Source organism: Desarmillaria tabescens (assembly GCF_030435595.1).
Source record: "Desarmillaria tabescens strain CCBAS 213 chromosome Unknown EV420scaffold_76, whole genome shotgun sequence".
Taxonomy (NCBI): domain Eukaryota; kingdom Fungi; phylum Basidiomycota; class Agaricomycetes; order Agaricales; family Physalacriaceae; genus Desarmillaria; species Desarmillaria tabescens.
The window spans coordinates 95,493-113,269 of record NW_026848375.1 but is presented as its reverse complement, the minus strand read 5'-3'; the positions used below and the strand labels follow the sequence as shown (position 1 = coordinate 113,269).

The 17,777-nt window shown below is 46.4% G+C and overlaps 6 protein-coding genes across 6 annotated transcripts; 4 read left to right on the top strand and 2 right to left on the bottom strand.

Moving 5' to 3' along the window:
* The first annotated feature begins 4,561 nt into the window (after nt 1-4,561).
* Nucleotides 4,562-5,852, top strand: EV420DRAFT_1769229 (uncharacterized protein). The gene is made up of 5 exons (XM_060481015.1): nt 4,562-4,731; nt 4,783-4,884; nt 4,936-4,992; nt 5,047-5,737; nt 5,806-5,852. The coding sequence occupies exons 3-4, from the start codon at nt 4,973-4,975 to the stop codon at nt 5,483-5,485; spliced, it is 459 nt and encodes a 152-aa protein (XP_060323630.1). The 5' UTR covers nt 4,562-4,731; nt 4,783-4,884; nt 4,936-4,972; the 3' UTR covers nt 5,486-5,737; nt 5,806-5,852.
* A 1,412-nt stretch (nt 5,853-7,264) lies between these two features.
* Nucleotides 7,265-7,661, top strand: EV420DRAFT_1769228 (uncharacterized protein; the record flags this gene model as incomplete). The annotated part of the gene is made up of 3 exons (XM_060481014.1): nt 7,265-7,309; nt 7,367-7,411; nt 7,469-7,661. The coding sequence occupies exons 1-3, from the start codon at nt 7,272-7,274 to the stop codon at nt 7,659-7,661; spliced, it is 276 nt and encodes a 91-aa protein (XP_060323629.1). The 5' UTR covers nt 7,265-7,271.
* A 621-nt stretch (nt 7,662-8,282) lies between these two features.
* On the bottom strand, nt 8,283-9,607 carry EV420DRAFT_1279116 (phosphatidylserine decarboxylase-like protein; the record flags this gene model as incomplete). Its single annotated transcript, XM_060468121.1, has 2 exons — nt 8,283-9,296; nt 9,365-9,607. 2 exons carry the CDS (start codon nt 9,605-9,607, stop codon nt 8,283-8,285), a joined length of 1,257 nt encoding a protein of 418 aa, XP_060323628.1.
* Nucleotides 9,608-12,689: 3,082 nt separating this feature from the next.
* Nucleotides 12,690-14,998, top strand: EV420DRAFT_1581676 (uncharacterized protein). The gene is made up of 7 exons (XM_060474675.1): nt 12,690-12,810; nt 12,862-12,978; nt 13,046-13,607; nt 13,661-13,915; nt 13,964-14,140; nt 14,190-14,285; nt 14,334-14,998. The coding sequence occupies exons 1-7, from the start codon at nt 12,761-12,763 to the stop codon at nt 14,514-14,516; spliced, it is 1,440 nt and encodes a 479-aa protein (XP_060323627.1). The 5' UTR covers nt 12,690-12,760; the 3' UTR covers nt 14,517-14,998.
* EV420DRAFT_1132541 (NADP-dependent oxidoreductase domain-containing protein) lies at nt 14,971-16,580 on the top strand. The gene is made up of 5 exons (XM_060465988.1): nt 14,971-15,185; nt 15,243-15,278; nt 15,332-15,931; nt 15,983-16,329; nt 16,380-16,580. Exons 1-5 carry the CDS (start codon nt 15,111-15,113, stop codon nt 16,411-16,413), a joined length of 1,092 nt encoding a protein of 363 aa, XP_060323626.1. The 5' UTR covers nt 14,971-15,110; the 3' UTR covers nt 16,414-16,580.
* EV420DRAFT_1132510 (uncharacterized protein) lies at nt 16,537-17,491 on the bottom strand. Its single transcript, XM_060465987.1, has 6 exons — nt 17,446-17,491; nt 17,298-17,390; nt 17,008-17,241; nt 16,917-16,949; nt 16,797-16,861; nt 16,537-16,732 (listed from the first exon to the last, which is right to left on the bottom strand). The coding sequence occupies exons 2-5, from the start codon at nt 17,312-17,314 to the stop codon at nt 16,804-16,806; spliced, it is 342 nt and encodes a 113-aa protein (XP_060323625.1). The 5' UTR covers nt 17,315-17,390; nt 17,446-17,491; the 3' UTR covers nt 16,537-16,732; nt 16,797-16,803.
* Nucleotides 17,492-17,777: the final 286 nt, after the last annotated feature.

Sequence of the window (17,777 nt, the reverse complement as noted above, 5' to 3'; positions counted from 1 at the left end):
GGATGATAGAATCTTCCTGTCGAACGGTACCTAGGATTCATGAAAACCGCGTAATAAGTAAAAGGGATCTTTCAATGCGTCTAACGCCGATTCTGATAGTTTGCCATGCAGACAATCCCTAGACCGCGAGTACCATATGCCAAAATCTAGAATTCACGCGATCTTTGAAGGAACAATCAAGCCCTGCTCGGTAGGAGTGCAGATCTCTGGAGCGGCGACAGAACGCAACCAGAAGAGCTTTCTTTTCCGAAGTCGGTAGGCGTTGGGGGAATCCGAGAGGGAGGAAGATGGAGAAAGAGCAATATGCTGGAATAGATGTTATCATTCTTGTTTATCGGATCGCATGGACAACGCGGTGGTATGGTAGCCGACATCGTTCGCGATTGATCAGAAGGATCTGCTCTCGCGTACCCAAGCGATGATGGTGATGGTGATCATTGATCTCCAGCTGGAGAGACCCGTAGGGTTCGGGCCCGGACATTGCAGGGTACATAACCATCAGCCCTCTGGACGGGAACAAAGATATACATGATTGTTGCGATGGTGGTTGTTTATCGGCGGAGATGTTGGAAGGAAGCGTTTTGTTGGCGATATGAGAGTGTATGATGCGTTTCACAGCACGAAGTCTTGCCGGTTGGGATAACGCCGACCCAAGTTGCCTACCCGCGGGCATAGAGCGGAGATGTTAAATAGACTACGAGGCGATGATAAGAGGAAGCATTGTAGAAGAGCAAAAGAGGGAGTCATCCTGGAACAGGAATCTCGCGCGACGTTTGGAAGACAACGAAAATTTGGAGATGAGAGCTATGTTTTCGATGTCCGTAGTAAAACGCGATCCGTTCGAGACTATCCAACTCAAAGAATGATGAGGGTCGATCGGTGCAGTCCCTGGTTATGGATCCCGGTATCAGAAGGGTCAAAGGGCTGAAAAGAGCTGGGACGCGTGTACGAGGTCCAACATCGCGTCAGCTTCTTGACAAGATTATGAATTCTTCCTGGCATCGCTGTTCACTAAAAGATCAACGTAGAAAATTGGATGTGGGAATCCACACTTATGCAATTTGCACCGAAAAACATGCCCAACAATGCTGTGGTGCAATACAGAACACCTTGTACTAGATTCGGGCTGGAATTACACGGCTCTCCGTTAGCGGTGACAGGAAAAAGGATTAGGACACGGTAGAGGGCGCTGGCGAAGTCTAAACAAGCTGGGTACTGCAGCAGGCCGAAACGAACTCTGATCACGGCGTTTCCCGGGCCCGAAGTTCGTTTTTCTCGGTTATTTCCGTTCTCATTCCCCGCTCACCAAGTAGCTCAACGTACCTAGTTGTTCTTGTCTTCGGCCTTTGTTGAGGACATTCGTGATCAAATAACGTGTCGTGTGGCCTAATTAGTACGTGCAGCGTCACTATGAATCACAATAAATCACAATTAGGGAGCTAATAATCCAGACCCAGTGCAATCTTGACCTCTTTGATTCGTAGAACGCGATTTCTCCATTGGGCTACTCGCAATGACGACGTATGCAACGTAATTTAAAGCTATATCCCTTGCCGCCAATAGAAACTTGCTTCTACGACTACTTGCGCGCGCCTTCTAGGTGGAAGACCGTCGCGCTCTTCTTCATGAGCAGCGTGAATATAATGCTAACAATACCTTGTGACCGCGCTCGACCAAACTATTCCTTCTGTGATATCTCGAGAGACACCTATCGCTGCGGATTATCTCGGCTTTTATAGGGCAGTAATCTAAAGACTAATTTACGTGTGTTGAGTTCCCTTAACTGCACACGGCTCGACCACTTATTTCAAAGGAACAATAGATGAGGTATACAAATCAAATATCTACCAAATACCACCCAGAAATAAAGTTCCTTTGTGACAACACCGTCCATATGCGACTAATCTGGGAGGCGAGAAGGCAAAACATTGAAATGGATTATCAAGGAACAATGTTAACAATGAAAGTGACTTTGCTGACATAGGGTCGCCTGGCGTCAGTGGCCACTAGCCAAAATCCTATTAAACGCTGGAGACTAACGCTAGGTGTTCCATCGTTCCTTCTCTCCCCGTCAAGCCTCAAGAGCTCAACGTCAACATCGACCTTCTATCTCAATATTTCCACAAAATGTCTACTAATTACGGTGACCGGGCCGTCTTCTTTTCGTGAGTTATACTATTTGGCCTACTTCGCGTCAGATGAAACTCATATTCTTCGCAGAACTTATCCTGATGTTCCAGCCGGAACTGATGCCATCGAGGGCGGTGACGCGTAGTAAGTTTTGAACACCTTCGTCGTCGATTTTGCTCATGCATTCGCTTTCTAGTGGTCTCAACCCTGAGACACAGACAGGGTCTGGTCTCTCGTTGCCACTGTGGTGCAGCCATCTGTAAGATGATTCCCTGGAAGTCGATCTCGCGGCTGATTTATTATTTTAGCTTCCCAGGATTGGATACGCCTTCTCAAGAAGGGTTGGATGACACTATTCCTTCATTCGATCCAGACCATTTCTTGTTCGACTTTACCGAGGATTCCTTCGTGTCACCCGTCGACACTCTTCTTCCCGAACCCCCGGTTTACGACAACTTCAAGGATACAACAAGTCAGGAGAACGATACCACCGAGGATGCGCTTGCCACTTGCCCGCCGATTTTGCAACAAGAGTTCATACCCAATCCCGCGACCATGCTGGCGACTCCTCCTGTGACTCCGCAGCGGCGACAGACTAGCAAGTCTCCCAAGAGCAATCGTTTCGAACCTTATAACCTTCGGCATCGCCCCAGCACCACAAAAAGCGAGAAAAGGTTACCTACCATTACATAAGGTGACTTCGGATATAAACCGAAATAAAGAAAAGGCAGGTTCATATACCTAAGTAAACGAGCCACGGGTTTATTTTGGGATACTTCTTGTTTTAATCCTCTCAGTCGGGTTTGTAAGAAGATGTAACCATTAGAAATATTAGTCCAGATTTATTTAGGTTTGTAAATACTTTACAATCAGGTCGTAGAGGAGCATGACAAAACTTGCAGAGTTGTAGACTTGCAGCAAAAAGAAGGATGACAGATGTATTCTAGACACAGAGATTCATAAGAAGATAATTTTGTTGTAAATATATACCTCTGGATAGGTGATTGCACTGACTTTCAGAGCAGGAAGTGTAATGCTACATGTTCCCCGCGGCGACAGTGGTGCAAGAACAAGTTTCCAAAATCAGCATCAACATGTCACACGAACGTGACAGAGCGCGTTGATTGATTCCGGCTGATTCTTGCTCTTCTTTCTTCCCACCACCATCTTTCCCTGCCACACCCCAACCCACGTTTTACGGTCCTTCGCATGTGAAGCCATTGAAAAAGCTACTGCTATGCAGCAAACCTTCAAGCATGTCCAAGAATGCATCGAAGAACACCGAGCATTGCCAGCTTCCCCAACCGCCAGCTAGGAAATGGTTTCCGACTCCATTAACTTCAGATCCGAAGATAACGAAGTCGACGATGAGGTCAAGATGGAGGAAGACAATGATGATGAGGGATTTGGCAGTGCCCATGGTTTGTCCGATGGTGAGCACAATCATTCTCTCATTCACATGAAGGCCATGGCGATGCCGAGAACATGATAGCTGTGCTCAAGGACAAAGGTGTGTCTCCCGCTTTCTCTGTAGTGCACCTTTGACAAGGTTTTTTCGTACCTGCAGACAACAGAGGGAGTCAAGTGACGCTCTTTCTGATTGGAGGCGCTCTTGGCTTCAGCTTCGATTCTCTTGCCGAAACCGCATCAAGCATGCCCACCAGCCCTCCCCAGGAAGCGCTGAACGATGAAGTGAGTAAATTTGAAAGCATATATGCGCATATACTCTGACTTTTATGCTTACCAAGCAGCAGTTCTTGCTCAACGTCGGAGTCTGCTTCATGGTCAGCAAATAAGTTTTCTTGCTTTTTTATCGGCCATTCCACTGATTTCACTCTTTAGTCAAATTTGTGTTCATCCTAATGGATATCCGGATACCGATCACGACAAGTGTGCAAGATGTTCCTTCGCCTGAGAGCCCCGCCATAAAGATGACTGCCCTTTGCAAGACTGCGGCTGAAGTCTACGCCGATGATGCTATGATATTCGGCTGCGTCTTTATGCTCTTATGTGACTTGCGCGTTTCTGTAAGTTTATTCTGCCGTTCCTGACCTTATATTTCACTTGTTTCACAGGTTTACCTTGCAATGCCTTGAATGTGTGGTCGTGCTCCGTACCCAGCCTCCAATCACTTTGTATTAGTGTATTTAATATATTTGTGTTGATTGAATACCTATTACCGGTGATTTGAGAGCAATGCCTACTATTGAGCTGCTGGCTAGTGCTGAATATGCTATCTATACGAGGGTAACCAGTAGTAAAATCTTTACTAATTATTCTAGGCTGCCTAAACTCTTATCAAGTGATATTAACTTGATGCTAATGCAGGTCAGGTCGTAAAGGGATACGCTCGTTTATCAGGTTTATATGTGATTATATCCAGGCATATATACTTCTTATGATAAAATTGAGTTACGTCACACATCTTTATAACCAAGCCTATCGTTGAGATCGTTTATTATGTGTTAGGTGGATTAAACAGCTTTCTTACAAGTAATTTTGGTCTGTTCATAGTTGTAAGTGTTGACCGTTTTCTGTGGTGGCCACCAGGAAAAGTGTACTTGTCAAGGATTCTTCTCCGCCGACTCCGCATACGTCCCCGTAAGTGCTACGATGATGACGTCTCATGAAGTACCTGACAATATCGTCTAGATCTCCCACTCGTCGCTCCAAGCCTCGTTCTCAGAAGTCCGCGAATTCTCCCACTGTCGCCAAGACCGAAAATGCGGCTGAAAACACCGCTTCCACCCACTCGTAAGTCGCCAGGTAGTTATTCTGAGTCATTTAATCTGACGAGATCTTCAGTTCTGGATCCTCGTCAGCTTCCACGACAGTCAAGCCGATGCCCGTCCCGTTACCGTGGTGCGTTTCACATTGTCCAATGGCTATCCTCTTTTCTTATTTACATCCCTGCAGTCCGAGAACCTGCTACCAAGACGAGTTTTCTCCCGAGCTTGTACACGAAATCTCGGAGAAATATGGCCTACCACCAGACCGTATTTTCTATTATAGACGCAAGAGAGATTACGGCTATCACCGTTGTCCCCTGCGCTGCGGACGTAGCACCATGGGTACTGCTATGGGGAAGCATCTACAGGTGTACCACCCGGGTATTGATCGCACCACGGTGACATGCTCCGTTCGGTCTCGCAAGGGAAAGCATTGTTTGGGCGAACCCGTGGATGGCGCAACGTATCTTCAGCACTTTGAACACGATCACTTCTTGCACCACTCAGTATGTGCGTTCTGTTTGTTCGCTGTGCCAGTGTCGAGGATGAAGAAACACTTTGATGTCTGTCCGGGTTTCCTTTACCAGGGGGAGAGGCGCAGGCTATTCTGGGACGACGGTAACTGAAAGCTCCAAAATAGGTATAATGCATGGTTCATTTCCCATATTTCTCTGTGTGTTCATCTCATTGTCACTCATTCATTCATTCATTTTTGTCTTTCCCATTTTCGTCTCCTCGACACAATCCTTTTAAACATACAGTTGTCACTCTTTTATGATCACTGCTCTATTTTTCCTTGGAATTAAACCTTTCTTTCCCGGCGATTGTTTTCCGCTCAGTGATTCAGTTTTATCACAAGGACGGCCTTAATCCTGAAGGTATGACAAGCATCGAGTCAAAGGATCCTCTTACCGAATCACTCATTCTCCAAACGTTTGCCGCCCAGACCAAACTATTGGACTAGCACCATGTGGTCTATCATTATTAGTAGGGAATCGTGTTCAATGGATCCCTCATCAATATCGATAGAAACTGGGTGGGATGGACCGCAGGTATCACGCAACATTTAACTATTGGTATCTATTGAAACATTGTTCGTCCACTAGTAGCTGAAGTCCCCGGTTGTCAGATAATTATTTGTATTTTCTTACCTTTTCGGCCCAATGTTGCAATGCCACTGCCACCTTTGACGATTTAACACCAGGTGGCATATTTATTCCCTCGCATATATATAGATATCTCTTTCCCCCATTCCCCCTACCTCAAACATGTCCAACAACGACGAACTTCTTGTGGAGGCTCTAAGGTTTGTACCTATTTTTGTTTCCGCCTACAACTTTAGCCTGACCTGCGCACCCCTAGAGGCCTAGAATTAACGGCGGAAGAGTGGCAAGCGATCTCAGATGCGTGCGTTGTTCTTCTACGCTCCCACCCTGTGCACTCACGTGTGCTGATTCTTTTTGTAGCTGTGATGAATGCATCAAGGCGGGCGAGCTCCCCGATTTGCCTGTAGCACAAAGAGGTCCTCCAACGATAGCTTTCATCCTCAACAGCCCAACTCTTCGAAAAGACAAGAGGGTAACCGCAAAGCTCAAGAATCATCTCTTGAACGCATATAATGACAACAAACCGACTACAATGAAGAATGGAGGATCCGCAGTAAAGTCGTACTTCCGCCGTACTGTCAGATAATTCACTTGGCGTTAATGTATTTTGATATCTTCTCCCTGGTCGTCTATAGTCTCTTAAGTCACAGACTCACTGCGGACAAATCACGTTGATTTTTTCGTGTTCTATGAGCATAATTAATCATTCATAACGTATTTCATAACTTAACCACACCGTCCTATATAATGAATCACCTCTCTCGAAAATCGATGAATATTGGCTGGGGAAATTTCTGCTTCATCGGAAATGTGTAAAGGTTCGGCAAGTGGCGACGCTCCATCATGATAAAAATTCATGGGCAATGAATTTTAATGTCAAATCGAAACCTGCTTGAGCTCGCTTGTCTTTTCTGAACTCATCCAAGTTCTTGTCTCTTGAAAGAGGTCTACAGACGATCCCGAAGAGACGATCAGAAGCTGAGTACAACTGCGGATGTGAATCATCCGATCAGGCACCCAAGCTGTGCTGCACTCACATTTTTGCATATTTTGGCACTGCATGATCCTGTTTGAATCCTGTGGTAAGATAAGATAACTTATATTAGAAGAATTCTTGGTGGCGGTAATTCTTATTGTGTCAAAAATTATTGTTCTTAGTACCGCCACGAGTTCCTGCCAATATCGATGAATGATGCCTTTGTCTGGCTTGGAAATTATGCAAAGGTCAAGAGTATCCATGCCACAGTATCGGTGAGGTATATAAGGTACACTCTGCGCACCAAGTCCAATCCCCAGTACCATTACCATGTCGGACCACAAAGAGTTCCTCGTCGAAGCTTTGAAGTGCGTACTGATCTACTTCCCAGTGGCTTAAATTTGAGCCTGACTGTTTTACTTTAGGGATCTAAAGTTAACGCCGGACGAATGGACGGCTATCTCAAAAGCGTGAGTTATCCCATTCTGCTTTCGTTTCTGCTTTGATAACACTTGCCTCATTTCTAGGTGCGACCAATGTCTGGCCCCACCGTCCAATAGAGGCCTCCCTCCAATGTCATTCGTGTTGAATAGTCCGGCATTCAAGTCCAACCCTGCAGCGGCTGAAGCTCTCAAAAAGATTCTTCTCGAGTGCCAAACATCGGATAAACCAATAGAATTTCCGAATATTGACCGTGCTTTGAAGTCGTACTATCGGTGAAGAGATTGTATGGTATTCCTCTCTTTCCCGACTTTTTTTGGTCCGACTGACCCTCTTTGGATAGAAATAAATTCGAAATCGGTTGCACTTTCCTTGTACTCTTATGACATGAATGCTAGTATGTTGAAAAAAAATTTGTACTGCTTCGTGGCAGTAATAGCTACTGCTTGGTACATGTTTGGCGAGTAACTCAAGCACAGTGTAAGTTACAGCAGTATCTTTCGTAAAGTATAGATTCATATTACGCAAATAATTTTATCTGATAGCTGTCAGATCTCTCTGGGTATCGCATCTTTGGGCGCTGGGAAAGTCTCCTGCTACTTCTCGTCATCATGTCCAGGATCGTGTTCCAAATGGTGGCGCTTTCCATCTCTCACACGATATATCATCGTTCAATTAGTATTATAATAAACAATCCTTCCATTGTCTATAACTAGCATAGGCTATAGTCGTACTCCTACATACTTTATAAATGTGAAAACTACTTCCTTTGAAGTTTGAAGTACTGAAAGCGCAGTGGGAAAGTAACCGAAAAGAAAAGGCATACAGAACCGTAACTCCCTTACTCGTACATTCATAAAACCAATTACACTTCGTATCAAAATCTCATCGCCTCTCGCCTCAAGCGATGGTTACAATGGGAGCGTGGAGCGGGACATCTGCGCCGACAGGATAGTCCGGATTGAATGTAACGCTTGCGCCAGGCCGAAATATGAGGCAATGTGTAGATCCGCCAAAGTGGAACATCCCCATCTCGTCACCCTTCTTGAGCACCTGGCCTTCCTTAACGGTGATCTCACACGTCGACACCTCTGCCATTCCCACAGCTACAAAGCACATCAAACCGATGCCCCGGTTATCGGCTTGAATAAAGATGAGCGAACGAGCGGCTATAGCAGTGATGAAGCCTTGCGAAAGGTCGGGAGCGCCAGGGTCTGGGTTCGGGAATCCCATGGCGGGAGACTCAGCGTAGTATGTACCTGGGATCATGACGGTCTTTGTGACTGTACCGTTCACTGGACTGTGCCAGCGATGGTATTTGGTGGCGCTGAGGAAAGCTTGATAGACGGTCCCGCCGACGAATTGGGGTACAAAGGGGTCGTTGTTGAGCATATGGTTAAGTGAATACGGTTCGCCTTTAAGCCAGAACGTGTCAAGCGCTTTAATGTTGGATGCCGTCTTGTAAACGGTGGACTCGCAAGCACTGATGACGATGCGGTCATCATCGGGGAACATGACGGGGTGGACGCCAGGTTGGAAGAGCCTGGTGAAGAAATCGTCCCAGGACCTGAATCCGTAATATTGCGCGGTGGGATCGCACACGTATGTCTGTGCAAAATTGGGCATCGCTTCACTAGCGTTGGGGCCAAACCATCCGGTCGTGTCGGTGGTGAGGACATAGCGGGAGGCGGATGAAGTGAGAAAGGCTGCCCAGACGTCGAACATCTTCTTGAACTGAGCGTTCACTTTGTCGTTGGAGAAAGCGGAGAGGCCCGCGGGTGTGCCCATAGGCCAATCGAGGATAGCGTTGATTGGGAATCCGACCAAGCCAACATCGTAACTGGCTTCTTCGAAGTCGGGGGCTTCGGTGATGACTTGATTGAACAAAGCTAACATGTTCATATAATCGCGAACCTGGGAAAGAAGACCCGAAAAATGTTAGTCGCACAAATGCGAGAAATTCCAAAATCGTCGGCACGTACCTGTGGTTTCCCTGTCGGATCTTTATCGTAAGGCGGCTTGGTTGGTACTTGATTGAACATTTGATGGAAATCCATATAAATATCGGCGTTGCTTTCTATAAGGTTTTGGAACTCTTGGATGACGGGCTGGAAAGGCTGTGGGTTTGCATCGACTTGGGCAATCTTTTTGGCCAGCCAGCGTTGAAGAATTCGATGATCGCGGGGAAGCCAACCGCCAATTCGATGACGAACGAGGATGGACATGTCGTTCTAGAAGGATTTAGAGTTAGCCAACGTATGTTAAGCCAGGAGAATATACGACCAACGAGAAATGAGATTTACTGTGGCGACAATAGAAAAGAAGGTGAAGCTTGAAGATCGAGTCTATTGAGCGTCCGAGCGTCTTCATATATATACAAGGAAGATCATATCTAATCTAGATAATAGTTAGTGAATATAGAACGGATGGACGGAGTCAATCAGAAGCACGTTCCGCATCTCCACACCCCCGTCGTCAAACAAAGCTCTAGATGTTGCTAGTTATACGCTTGTACGTCAATGCAATACGGTTGGGAGACAAATTCAGTAATTGAATAGCAGAATGTATTCCACGCCGAAATGAATTTACCGGGCGTATTCTTCGACCATAAGACATGCGCAAACCCACCAGCGAAGTTGTATTTGAAATGATCCAAAGAATAGAAATCTTTCGTCACGATCTCCAAAAAATTCCTACAAACAAGGAATGAGAACCACACTTTGCGATAAATCGAGAAGTCATATACCTGCAACCAGGAATGAGAGTTGACCTTGTAAGCACGCAATGTCGACGGGATGTTAGGGAAAACATCGGGGAGTCTTAAGCGCTTTATCACTCCACAAGTCGATTCCTATCGCCGCTTCTATTTCTCAATCCTTAGTGCATCCTTGAACGCCCAAGACTCAAAGCTCTACGGGTTGCCTTGCGATGACTACGCACTCAATTCGTTAAGGAAGTACAGCGAAATGGTCTGTCGCCATAGATTCAGTCGCATATAGAGCGGAATCGGAAGCAGTGAACATACAGCACATGCTATATCAACAGGGTACGACAGCTTTAATGGAACCTCCCAGTAAAGTTACGGTTTGAACCCCTCCGCAGAATATCGAAACTGCGCATGTCACGTAGAGCTAGGAGAAGGTCAACTGACTCCATTCAAGCTAGAATGCGGACAGCGTACCAGTTCTATCTTTCCATGCATTTTGTAAAAACGAAGGAAGAGTGACATTGGCACTGCTGCCGCCCCTACTTGTTTAACAGATTTGCTAGCACACGACGTAATGCTAGACTAGCGACTTCTGGCCACACAGAAGTCGCTTTATTGCCATTGGATGCCACATAATAAATATACGATGATCCTGTGACAACAGAATTGATAAGTTCCATCCGAATTGTGAGAGGGAAGACACGCACATCCTACAGACCCCGAGTGCTTACCCGCTGATTCATCTCAATATTTGTGACGGAAAATTCGAGGTATATCGGCGTACAGAAGATGACTATTGGTGACATTGCCCAATGGTTTTTGGCCGATTCCAGGACGTGTAAACAAGTCAGAGCACGGACTGATGTCATGGTGCGAAGTAGCCAGCATTGGAACGAGAATGGTATTGGCGGATAATTCAGGTTGAGAAATGCGGCTGAGAAAAAGCCGTTTACGGGTTCAGCTAGGACATTCCCTAGAGTTTCTTGTTAGCGCATAACGGGCAGAGAAAGAGAGTCATGAGTCACTTGATCCAGTCCTACGGTACACCAAGATGTATGTGTTATCGTGGTCCCACCCAAACTTCTCTTCTCGCACCCCAGGTACGCTGTCCTAGTGGACAAAGCGATCAGACCCAATGACCAGAGATTCAGTCACATTCAGGGCGCTACTAGAAGCAGCAGACATGCGTTGTATATAGATGGCACATATATAACGTCGTGGATCACTTGACAGCTTTCATGGAAGTTTCCTGGGTCCAACAAGGGTTCGCAGCTACGGAACTAGTAACCAGGAGTTGTCCACCGCATTTGATCACAAAGAGTGAGGCGACATACTGGGGTTATTACCCTCATACCATTCGTAAACATCCGCAGCGATAGGCTCATGAATCAAGAAATTGGCTATGCAGCATATTTCCATTCTTCTCCATACTGAGGCATACAGAACCATACTCCATGATTTTCGAAGAGCATGGAAAGCATGCTAGTGCTGATAGGATCAGGAGAGGGGTTGTAAGAGCAACTTTGTAGATTATTTTTTTCCCTGAGAAAACTTCATGTCTGCGTCGGAAAGGTGCATAGTATGAAAAAAGGATGATCCTGAACATTATAACGACGAACGTCGACGATATACACGTGCGGTCTCTCGTCACCGTGAGAGTAGCTCGTCGATGGACCGTTTAGACTGGCGGCGACATAGTTCGATGGAGAGTGTGCGTTTGATTGAGGACGGAGTAGCGGTTGAGCAATGAGGTAACTGAAAAAATGAAAGCCGGTTCAGACCGGATCAAATTATTGAAATTAGACACTGTTCCGGATTTTTGCCGGATCCTTGTGCCGGTACCAACAACTTGAAGGGCACCTAACCAATTGATATATCAAAGACTGGTCGATATACACGGCCGTGATATATCGAATTTGGAGCAGCGAGCGACTTCGAACAAGATCTGAGATCCTTGACACGATCCAAGTTGTTTGTGGAGCCTGTCGGCAGTCATCGGCTTCCCCAAGGCACAGAGCAGGGGAGCTCAGCGTCGCAGACGACGAGCTAGACTGATTTGATCGCTAGGTGTCAAATGCATCCTTTTTGGCGTTGTTACGGCAGACCATATATCGAACACTCACGGTACGACTAGGCGATTGATATATCCACGGTTTACGGTATGCGGCAGTCGTTGATATATCGGTCTGCGAGGTACAGGTGCAGTTTCACTGTCCAGACCCCATACATGTCCTCCCGCTAATTTTCTCTTTACACCAGGGACGTTATTTCCAAATTATTTATGCTCTCAGCGGAGTTCAAGTGGGGTATCCTCCACTCTCCTTCACTCCACCTCAGCCAAATGGCTACCGGCGATGTAATAAAGAAGTTGTATTCAAAATGCACCGCGCACGGAGCGCGTTGAACACGCGCGTTTTGCTATCTTGAGTACATAATGTTATTACTATGCTTACTACGACCAAGTCATCGGGTTATACCGCTGTATTGTCCTCAAGCGACTGGTCTTCTCATTCGGATCCCGCGAACGGTCAAATTCATGGCGAACCATATCCATGGGCGCCGCCTTCCGGTTCACGATCGACCATTCTGACCTTTGGCCGGCAATGAAGCCGTTCCGGGCCGGTCCTTTGTCGGTCGAGTCCTATTTTGGAAGTTGACTTCAACCACCATCATGCCCCTTGAAGATGAATTACACCGCAAGCGGCGGGAACGATATCGGCTGTAGGTCCCTCCTTTCACCCAAAATTCCTATTCCTGAATTTTTAAAAACAGTTGTCAAGAGGCAAAAAAACAGAAAGCAGGTTTTCAAATCAATACTCTCACGCCCGCAACATATGAAGAAAAAACGCGACAGAAGCAACAGAATGCACGGTATCCAGCAGATCCTTCGTATGTACTTTTCATAATTGTCTACAACTCGCGTAGACGCATCGATCTCGTCTCATACTATCTCTAGGTGTCTTCCATCAGGGCAATCATCATTACCTCTTTCTCGGGTAATACTATCTCCACTAGGTCAATCTGTAATACAGCCTTTACCTTTTCCTGCATCTGCATCATCCCTCCCGGCACCTTCGCAGTCTACGGTCGCTTTTCCACTGGAATCCTCTCAAACTCCTGCTGGATTAATCACCGCACAGACTGTCGCTCCTTCATTGACGAATGAAATTCGCGTTTGGGTCCAAATGATGCAAGAATTGCTAGTCGTATTGGGTTCTTCTTCGGAAGACATGCCGGAGAACTTGATTGAATACGCCTACCGCTACATCGCCAGCTTGAACGGGTTCAATGTTTCGGAATACATAGCCTTTCAGCGCACTCGCATGGCATTTTTCCCTGTGCTCGCATACGGAATGTTCATTAAAAGAGTCATTGAGGCGTCTGGGACATCGTCGCCATCCATCTATAATTTTTTAGGAGCCCTCTCCTTAGCTCGAGCGTCCTACATACCTTTTGAAAGGCACTTAACCGGATGGTGGTCCAGGTTCCCTGATCAAGTTAGATCGGTCCTCTATGATGTAAGGTGCAGATATCAAAACAAAAATTACCCTTCTCATGTACCCCTTTCTAGTTCACTGGTCCTGGGTGCTTCGATGCCGGTCCGTGCACAAAGCAGGATATCCAGCGTCTCGCTCCCGGAGGCTGGATCAACGACGAGATTATTAATCGTCTTCTTGATCTGTGGAACATGTCTGTGCGACACGATGTCATTATCTTGGACACGTTCTTTGCTTCCAAATTTCTCTTTCAGAAAGACAGGACAACTCCGAAATCTGCATTATCTGACAACGACATTACTCGAATACTTTGGTGGCATAAAATAAAGGTATTTAACATCCGTTTTCTTGTGTTGATGCTTGAAAAAGCGTTTCAGGTTGCCCTCCACATTGTAGACGCCTGGCGCCGAATCATTTTGCCCGTCAATATTGCCAATGAACACTGGATAGTCGCTTGTATAGATATTTGCGATAGGACAATCTCCGTATACGACAGTTTGCCCGCTGTCGGTGATAATGACACAACGATATCGACTGAAGCCGCGCTAATAAAGGTATGACGCTCGATCAATGTGCGGACTGTACTCACTGTTCAGCATGTAGATTCTCAAGGCCATGATCGATGCTATTCGTCAACGATGTAACTGCCCCGCAATCGAATGGGTGCCAGAGAAATCTTTCATACCTCATGCAAACACCGTAAGCATCAGTGATCTCTCTTACACAGGTTACCGATATTTTCGTCAGACTTACTATCAACAAAATACCTCTGATTGCGGCGTCTTCTCCTTGCTATTCATTAGACACCTTGCAAGCGTCGACACCTTTCCGAGTCGAACCATTGGCCTCGTATACCAGTTCCCAGAGAAATTCGAGGATCTGAATGGAATAAGGCTCGAACTTATATATGACTTATGGAAACACAGATAACAGATTGACTGGCTTGTTATCTGTCCCGGTAAGGGATTGAACTATCCGATTTGAGCCACCTTTAATTGTAACGCTAATTGCCAGCACCTAGACTTTTTATCCGCTCGCAGTATCGCTGTTCTGAGCTATGTTGTCCTTTTCAGTTGAAACACTGGAAGAGAATATGTTAAACGGATTTCGGGTCACGGACACTAAAATCCTTTGCCTTAAAGAACCGCGGGTATCTGAGCCTCGTCTTTCCTGAACATGGCCCGAAATTTCTATACATCAAATGTTCACAAATTCGTTTCTACGCGTCCATGAATGTTGCCTTGCACAAAGAGTTTTGAAATTGCGCTGGACGCCGCGGACATCAGATCGCGATACTAATGGCGAAAAAAAGTGGCCCACGTGCTGCGTTACTGATGTAAATTTAGAAACTGGGCGCAACGTTAATAATATTAATAATAATAACTCACGCTAGTCACAAGGGCGGCTTCTGAATCTTCGGTGAAAACGTGTCGAAAGGCAACTTTCACTCCAGACCATCGACGAACGGATCGGCTCCTTCCAGGCTTCCACCTCCCATCGTTGGCGAACTCGGTAATCTTCACAATGGTAACCCTCAAGCCAAAGCCAGTCGAGTATCGCCAGCTAGGATCGTCCGGCTTACGAGTATCTGTTCCGATCGTGAGCTTTCTCCCAAGTTAGCTTTGTGTAGCAGAGCGCTTATATTACGGATGATAGCTAGGTGCTATGAGCTTCGGGTCCCCGAAATGGCTCGTGAGCACAACCTCCCAAACCCTAGTAACTCGCTCGCTTAGAGGACATTTTAGGATTGGGTTTTAGACGAAGAGCATTCCTTCCCGATTCTGAAGGCTGCATGGGATAGAGGAATCAATACCATCGACACGGCCAATGTCTATTCAAACGGAGAATCAGAACGGATCATCGGTGCATTCATGGAAAAGGTCTGCAGATCTTTGTCAAATACCATTCTCTGGCTAAAACACGGCATCGGGCAGTACCAAGTTCCCCGCCAGGAGATCGTCATCGCTACTAAATGCCACAGAATTGTCGGAAAAGATGCCACAATACGAGGCAAACTCTCCGGCCATCTGAAGAAGACGAGGGATTATGTCAATCAGTGGGGACTGTCCAGAGCAGCAATATTCAACGCTGTCGAAGCATCCCTCCCCCGCTTGAAGACGAATTACATCGACTTGCTACAGATTCATAGATATGACGACTTAACACCCCCGGAAGAGACGATGAAAGCACTTCATGATCTCGTTCAGAGTGGAAAGGTCCGATACATTGGCGCGAGTTCTATGCCGGTTTGGAAATTCGCGTTGTTGAACGAAGTTGCGAGGAGAAATGGGTGGACTACTTTCGTGAGCATGCAGTGCGAGTATTCGCTCTTATATCGTGAGGAGGTGAGAATACTTTACGTGATCCTCGTCTTCGCTGACTATATCGATTCCAAGGAGCGGGAAATGTTTGACTATTGCAAGTACCACGGGATCGGGATCATACCATGGGCGCCTGTGGCTGGAGGGTACCTCACACGCTCTGTGGACGAGTCCACAAAACGATCTGAATCCGGGGGATTTCCAAGGCCAAAGTTGACTGATGTCGATAAAATCATCATCGGCCGCGTTGAGGAAGTGGCGAAGCGATGCGGTGCATCTATGGCTCAGATAGCATTGGCTTGGGTTTCGGCCAAGGTGGTCAGCCCGATTGTAGGTATTTCTTCCATAAAGAGGCTGGAAGAAAACGTCGTCGGCGTGGGACGTGAGTTATCCGAAGAGGATATACTGTACCTAGAGGAGGCGTAAGTGTTCTGTTTTGATGTGGATGAACTGGTTGCTAATTGTCTTGCAGATATATTCCGAAACCCGTCCATGGATTCGAATAATAACAATTTTAATGAATAGGAATACATGGGTCAGAACCAATATCCCCTGTGCTATATCCTTATCGCGTCGATTTTTAGAGTGTGCTTTGCAGGTATGGTAAAAATGTGACTTTTTGAATAACACGAGTTTCTGCGAAGTAGTTGACTGCTTGGTATTGATAGAGCGGGAAGCTTACTTGGACATGTCCGCGCTGTCTTTTTGAAACCTTTATACGGCGTGTCTGCACGTGAACATGATTACGCCTTCTTTTGGCGTATTAATTACTTGTTCTGAGACATGTCATTGCACCCTATATTCCTTACCAGTCAGCATATAGGACTATATGATCAGGGATGATATCATTCTCTTCAAATTGTATGTATGACGCGGTCGGTTCACATGCCAATTCTTTATTCGGGCTGAGTGATATCGAAGACGTCACTCCAAGCAACCGGCCAGTCAAGGTTACTGCAAGGAATCATCAGGTTCGCCATCGGTGTTATCTGGAAGTGCATATACTCACTCCGCACGGACGGCCTTCAAGACGTACCGGTACCTGCAAAAGAAAAAAGAAAAACAATTCGCCAAGATTCGCATATACTCATTGCACTTACTCGGTTTCGGGCAACACGGGAAGGGTCACCGTCAGCTTCTCGGGAGTCGGGTCGACGTTTTCTCCCAGGATGCCTTTGAGTCCGAAGGCGGTCTCAGACGCGTTCATCAGGAACAAAGTCCACTCTGGGTCAGAGGGACCGTTTGTCCAGTAGATGTCGGTAACCTGCCCAGAGACCGGGTTGGTAGGTACCTGAACCGTCAGCGCGAGTGCTGCAGCTGGTAGAGATGCGAGTCTGACTCTGTGTTAGACTTCAGTTTTGCTTGTAGTGAATGGGAAGAATGTGCATACACTGAGAGGAACTTCATGATTAGTTGGGCTTCAATCAACGAAATCGAGAGCTTTATAAGGCCCAAGAAGAGACAAGTCTGTCCCTGAAATCAACTAGTTAAGCGCATGTGATGATGCGAGACATGCGAGTCGGAAAATACGTATTAACCTGCCGTAAAATGAAGTCTCTTTCAGTACTTATACTTTCAGATGAAGAGCAAATTTTTATGCGTTATACTAAACTCAGCACATCAAATAGCCAAGGAAGCTGAACGAAAGCACGAAAAGGAGCACCCCATAGCAGTTATGTTGAATATCTCTATGATTGCTTGAGATCTCACACAGGGCACAATCGACCGTCCCAGGGAGCGCGAATCGAGCTGTTGCTATGCAGAAGCTGTGTCGGGGACGAAGTGGTGTTACAGCATCGGACCTGCCAAGCTTCAACACAAGCACCACCAGAGAAAGTTACCGAGTGGAGAGATTGCTTCGAAACTGTGT

Excerpts from the sequence above, each read along its gene's own strand:
- EV420DRAFT_1769229 (XM_060481015.1), top strand. The coding sequence starts at position 4,973 with ATGCCCGTCCCGTTACCGTG. Across the intron at positions 4,993-5,046 it reads ATGCCCGTCCCGTTACCGTG|TCCGAGAACCTGCTACCAAG; the intron begins GTGCGTTTCACA and ends ACATCCCTGCAG.
- EV420DRAFT_1581676 (XM_060474675.1), top strand. The coding sequence starts at position 12,761 with ATGCCCCTTGAAGATGAATTACACCGCAAGCGGCGGGAACGATATCGG. Across the intron at positions 12,811-12,861 it reads CGGCGGGAACGATATCGGCT|TTGTCAAGAGGCAAAAAAAC; the intron begins GTAGGTCCCTCC and ends TTTTAAAAACAG. Across the intron at positions 13,608-13,660 it reads TTAGATCGGTCCTCTATGAT|TTCACTGGTCCTGGGTGCTT; the intron begins GTAAGGTGCAGA and ends ACCCCTTTCTAG.
- EV420DRAFT_1132541 (XM_060465988.1), top strand. The coding sequence starts at position 15,111 with ATGGTAACCCTCAAGCCAAAGCCAGTCGAGTATCGCCAGCTAGGATCG. Across the intron at positions 15,279-15,331 it reads TCGGGTCCCCGAAATGGCTC|GATTGGGTTTTAGACGAAGA; the intron begins GTGAGCACAACC and ends AGGACATTTTAG. Across the intron at positions 15,932-15,982 it reads CGCTCTTATATCGTGAGGAG|GAGCGGGAAATGTTTGACTA; the intron begins GTGAGAATACTT and ends ATCGATTCCAAG.
- EV420DRAFT_1132510 (XM_060465987.1), bottom strand. Across the intron at positions 16,950-17,007 it reads CCCGTGTTGCCCGAAACCGA|GTACCGGTACGTCTTGAAGG; the intron begins GTAAGTGCAATG and ends TTTCTTTTGCAG. Across the intron at positions 16,862-16,916 it reads TTGAAGGCCGTCCGTGCGGA|TAACCTTGACTGGCCGGTTG; the intron begins GTGAGTATATGC and ends GATTCCTTGCAG.